Raw genomic sequence first — 5794 nt, 5'->3', positions numbered from 1 at the left:
CTGGTAAATCACCACAGACCATGTGTTCGCCATACGACAAATATTGGAGAAGACCCGCATGAAGAGAACCGACACACACCATCTACCTAATTGTCGATTTGAAATCCTCTTTGGACCGAACGAAAAACTGCCTGGATGTCTGAGTTTGGTATACCCGCACCACCCGCCGCTCAGGCCATGCACCATCAGACTATTAGATATTTGTTACGGTCGATGCAGAATGCGCTTACGGGAGCGCGCTTCACTTCTATTGAAGGTATCAAAAACTGGTCTTGGTCTTGGTAACCAAATTTGCGCGGAATCCCAGCGGAAAAAAGTCATAGTAAGACAATAAAGTTTCATAATCAACAAAGATCCTCTTTGCGACGTACTAACCTAGTTTAGACTAGATTATTTGGTTGCCTCTAATACCGGAGGAACATCTGTACATTGCGATACCATATAAGGATTGGAAGAGAAAAAAAATTGTAATGAAATAGAAGCGATATTAGAGGAAACGCTGATCTACAATACCCCAAAACTCAAAAATTTAATCCTAGCCCATTTTCCAATAGGCGCGACTACGTTTGGACAAAGTTTGTAAGCAAAAAATTAATGAAAAATAATGTAAATACAAGACTACAATGCTAAGCATGCTATCAAGTCTATCAACAAAAATTGGAGGTGAGGAGACTCCTCCTTTTGTTCGCCTTGAAAACACTTTCGCTTGCACTTCAAGTCAACACAACGAAAAAGTATTCGTTTATCGGTTAAGCACCACCCATTTTATAGGCGTAAACCACAAAGAAACGTGTTGTATTCATATATATACATACATACATGCATACATACATACATATGTACAAGTACCCACAAACATTCATATACTACGCTCACGCACGAACAAAACCACTTAACGAGAACATAAAGAAAGTCAACACTTATGTATGTATGTAGGTAAAACAAAGAGCTAAAGAAACACAACAAAGAGGCAATCAAATTCAATGTCCGTCGCAAACAAATCAGCAAATCAGAATGCAGATGCGGATGAGCAAATGAGTCGTCTCTTAAATAATGTGTGTGGCATTGCCTCACAGGCACTTACCCGCTGATGCAGATGTTGTTGCTGTTGCTGTTGCTGTTGCTGCTGATGCTGATGCTGATGCTGATGCTGGGTCTGCTGGTGTTGATGTTGTTGCGTTGCATTGCGGGCTGCTGCCACCGCCGCAGCAGCTAATTGCTGATGAAATATGAGTGGAGTCGTCTGCGATGGTGCAGGCGAAGGGGAATGCGGATGCGATAGGGGCGTAGTGGCACCAGTAGGATATGGCGAACGCAATGGTGTGGCCACTTGCTGCTGCTGAGGTGAGCGTTGTTGGTGTTGTTGTTGAGCTGCTGATGGCATATGCGGATGATTGCGTTCTTGTTGTTGTTGTTGCTGTTGCAACCGTGGTGCATAGTAGCAGTTACCAGCAGGTACGGCGGCCGTAACAGCAGCGCCACACATGGGTTGTTGTTGCTGTTGCTGATGGTGCTGCTGCGGCTGCTGCTGCGGAGGATGTGGACGAGGGGTTGTGGCTGACTGTGGATAGTTTGCATATGGTTGCTGTTGCATACTATATGCAGCGGTATGCTGCTGTGTTTGTTGTTGTTGTTGTCGCTGCTGCTGCTGCTGCTGTTGGCCACAATTGTTGCTATTGTTGAGCAGCAGCGACTGATGTGTGCGATTCGTATCGCAAATCCAGTTGGTAATGCGAGACTGCTGCTGGCTTTGTTGCTGTTGTTGTTGCTGTAGCATTTGTTGTTGTTGCTGTTGTTGTAACAACTGTTGCACGTGCTGCTGTTGTTGATGCTGTTGCAACAGTGCCGCCGTCACCGCATTGCCATTGCTGTGCCAGTTGTTGTATTGGTTTTTGTAGGCGTTGTTGTTGTCGTTGTTGTTATTATTGTTGTTGCTATGCATTTTTTTGCTGACTAATTTGTAGCCCAAGTGCTACACACAAATTCACTATTGAGTGATGGCTTTTTTTTATTCCTATTTTTGGGTTTATTTTATTTGGTATTCATTTGTTGTTGTTTCGTATCTTGTTAAATTTGTTTTATGCGACTTTTTTCACTTCTTCACTTCTTATTTCATTCGGTTTGGCACACTTGCGACTCGGCGCGGACACTCCTTTTTCTGCCACATGCAACTCGAATGAATGCTGCAGCTGTGCACGAGCCTCAAATACTTCACCCACACAATGCTCATTCACTTTTTTTTTTTATGCACCATAAAATTCGTTTTTTTTTGTGTGTTTAGCACTTTTGTTTTTGTTTTGATCGCAATTAATTTTCTGCCTGCTCCTTCAATTTCGTATTTATTTATTTTCTCCTTCAACACATTGTGTTCCTTTCGCTTACCGTTGTTTTTGTTGTAGTTTATGTATGTGCGGTCACCTGAGTTTGAAATCCAAACAAAAGCTTTAAAAAATTAAATAAATAAATAAAGAAAAAAGGTACCCACACATACATATGTACATATTTCACATTAATTTATATGCTTTGGCCTTTGCCAAAAATGGCGGCTAGTGCGATCACTTTAATACGCTTCTTTTTTTTTTGCCAATGCACCTTCGAAAACACTGTAAAACAAAGCGCACACTCGGCACAGACGTTCCAGAAAACAAAAACGAATGAAAATTGTACTTTTTAGCTTTTTGCAAAAAAGGCGCGTGCGTGCATTGATCTCCCCACAACTGCGAATGCGACTTGAGTGGTGGTTGGTTGGTTGAACGCGCTTGAGCGCACGAGTGCCAGGGTTGATGCGCGTTCCCGATATGCGAGCACGAATGCGACGCGGCGTTGAGCTGTGAATGGCAAAAAACGCTTTGCGAAACACGAATTACATATGTATGTACATTAGAGTGGTCCAAAAACAATAAAGTCGGAATTTTAAGCCGCCATCCCCTAGGATTGTTTTTTGAACCGAAAAAATATACCCCTATTTTTTTATTTTATTTTGAAATCAAAAAATATTAGGCAGTGCTCACAGCGCTCAAAGTTTTCGTAGAAATAGTATAAAATTCTTGAAAATCAATATTTTTCGTTCGGAAAACTATGGTTCTCTTATTATCCAATTGTTTCTTTAACCATTTTTTATATTAAAGATTTTTTGCATATTCTGGGGGCTTTGAAGGACCTATAAAATGTAGTTACCATGAAAGAATGGTTAAAGAAACAATTGAGAATTATTACTGGGAATCTCCGGAATATATGCAAAGTTTTCCGATCGCAAAATATTGACTTTCAAAAATTCTACACTATTTCTACGAAAAGTTGTTTTTTCCCCATATAAAATACATGGAAAACTTTGAGCGCTTTGAGCACTCCCTAAATTTTTTTATTTCAAAATAAAAAAGGGTATATTTTTTCGGTATAGAAAAATTCTAGGGGGTGGCGGCATTAAAAATCCGAATTTATTTTTTCACATACATTTCTGGACCACTTTAATGTAGTATAAGTATTTCACAAAAGCACGCAAGTGGGGAGAACCACATTCATACATACAAATGTATGCGAGCGGAAAAAAAGGCAAAACAGAACCCCACCAACGCCAATACCTATGTACGTTAAGTATCGAAAATACACGTACACCGCTCTATGCGTTTACGAGTACGAGAATTACGACAAATACGACAAATTTACTAAACACTACAAGCCACGATTACCTTCGCGCGCACGATCAGCGATCAGCAACTTCCATTACTACTTCCTTCCTTACGGCAGCTCAGACAAAATTGAATTAAAATTCGAAATGAAAACTGAAATTTGATAAGCCTGGGTCCAAGCGGCGGTGGTAGTGGCGACATCGTTGGTAGTGGACGGCACAGCCGGATAATGGCGCCAACGTTAATACCAACAACTCCACAGTCAGCACGCGTCGCGTCGCGTCGCATTGCCTCGAATTGGACGTTTGCTCTGACAATGCCAGCGACTGGACCCAACGAAACACAGCGCAAATTTAGTTACGCCGCAGTTGACGCAAACGTAGGTGACTACAAATACAACACAACGTACATATAGCCCGCCAAATGACATACAGCTAAAAACGACTGGCCACAAGCGTCTTGGCTGAATGCGCTGAGCAGCAGGCGGTGGCGCTGCTGAAATGACGGCGGCAGCTATATCGTTTTTGTTCTTGTTTTTTTTTTTTTGGTTTTCGCTGATTAGTGAATTAGTAAAAAAAGGTTTTAGACGAATTGTCCAGTGTCCAGTCGAAATGTAAATACATATCACATTCAAATTAATGCTCAGTGTCTGGGTTTTGTAATCCAGTCTTGTTAAGTAATTTAGTATGGTAAAGCAGTTAAGTGCAAAATGTTAATAGAAAAAATTCCCGTACTAATATTAAGAATACGGAAGTATGTACATATGTAAGGGCATGTGCATTTTTAATAGGTTTTTCTGGATGTTGCTGGTGTAAAGATATACATATGGGAATATCCCAAAAAACTTCCATTTTTGTCGCGTCCGTGCCGTTGTTTATTTGCTTGTAATTTTGTACTTAACTGTTTATATTTCCAAAAATGTTTGCTGCATATAGCACCTTTCCAGTGCCTTGTAACAGTTGTGATATATGTACATGCGATCTTTCAGTTTCCTTCCTATTTTAAGCTTAGTTACGCGTGCGAATGTCGCGTCCGTAACCCTGGATATGCCCATATGTTCGGCACTCCTACATATGTACAACATAGCAGTCAGTCATAATAGTCAATGCAGCTTTCGATACAGGATCCGTGAGAAAATAACCACTCAGGCTCCTGGTGGTAAATCGCTTAAAGCTAAAATAATAAGGGTTATCACGTAGGCGGACGATTTGGTAATAACTTTGCTGAGTAGGCCACCTTGGGAAGCATTATCTTGATCTTTGACCTAAAGCCGCTGTACTTTTCCGTCCATAGTTCGGGCGTAAAGGGCGTCCCCAGATAATTGGAAGACAATATGTGGTGGTTGGTTTCGGGCCCACAACAAAACAGGTTTTTTTTTTAATGAATGAAATCTGACTTAGTAGCCAGTATCGACCATACTTATTACGTTGGCTTGGTGCTTGGTTACATTTTTCATCAAGGAAAAATCGGACGGAGGGCTACCGGTGGATTATATATCAACCTACACTTATGGTTCAAGGAACTTATGAAGCAAGGAACGGGTTCCGTTACTAATAAGGCAGTCTTCTAAGCTGAGATTTATGCCGTTGAAGAGGTAGTTAGCCTTCCACTAAATAGCATGATGTCAAGCGAAAAGCCACTCTATTCGTCGATCCAAAGTAATTAAATCTGGGATTGTACGGAAATCTGAACCTAACGCTTTCCTATGTTCCTAGGTGTGACAGTATTAGAAGCAAAAAAGGCACCTGATGAAATTACTAGATTTGACCGTGATAAAATAGGAAAACAGACAGAACACATTCTGGAGTTTAACAGATCTGACAGTGTCAGTGTCACACGACCCTGTTCTCTCTTTAGAAGCTTTAATGAGAACGAGGAGGAATCAAGTTAGCAGCTTTAGAGTCGATGCACCGTTCTGCACTCGAGGGGTTTCAAAAGTTGGGGTTAGGTTTTTTCACCATACTAATTTCATTTGGGATAGTATTCAAGTTGTTCCGCAGGTTTATTATTTTGATTATACCATCTTTCCTCTTTGCATAGGCACATTTTCTGGCACTCACTCAAAGAGAATACTCACAAGGGATAGCCATGTCTCTTAGTGGACGCGTGGAACGTTTCATAAACGTCCTCCTAAACTACACATCAGAGCAATCCCAATGGCGCCT

General features: G+C 41.1%; 1 protein-coding gene across 1 annotated transcript; it reads right to left on the bottom strand.

The window, feature by feature from the left end:
• Positions 1-1009: 1009 nt before the first annotated feature.
• Positions 1010-3886, bottom strand: LOC118738099 (GATA zinc finger domain-containing protein 10-like). The gene is made up of 2 exons (XM_036469021.1): positions 3690-3886; positions 1010-2418 (listed from the first exon to the last, which is right to left on the bottom strand). Exon 2 carries the CDS (start codon positions 1940-1942, stop codon positions 1010-1012), a length of 933 nt encoding a protein of 310 aa, XP_036324914.1. The 5' UTR covers positions 1943-2418; positions 3690-3886.
• Positions 3887-5794: the final 1908 nt, after the last annotated feature.

The sequence above is a fragment of the Rhagoletis pomonella genome, unplaced genomic scaffold (assembly GCF_013731165.1).
Source record: "Rhagoletis pomonella isolate Grant_MI unplaced genomic scaffold, Rhpom_1.0 Rhpom_scaffold_00004, whole genome shotgun sequence".
Lineage (NCBI taxonomy): Eukaryota > Metazoa > Arthropoda > Insecta > Diptera > Tephritidae > Rhagoletis > Rhagoletis pomonella.
The sequence above is the reverse complement of the archived record's forward strand: the minus strand, read 5'-3'. Positions and strand labels throughout refer to the sequence as shown.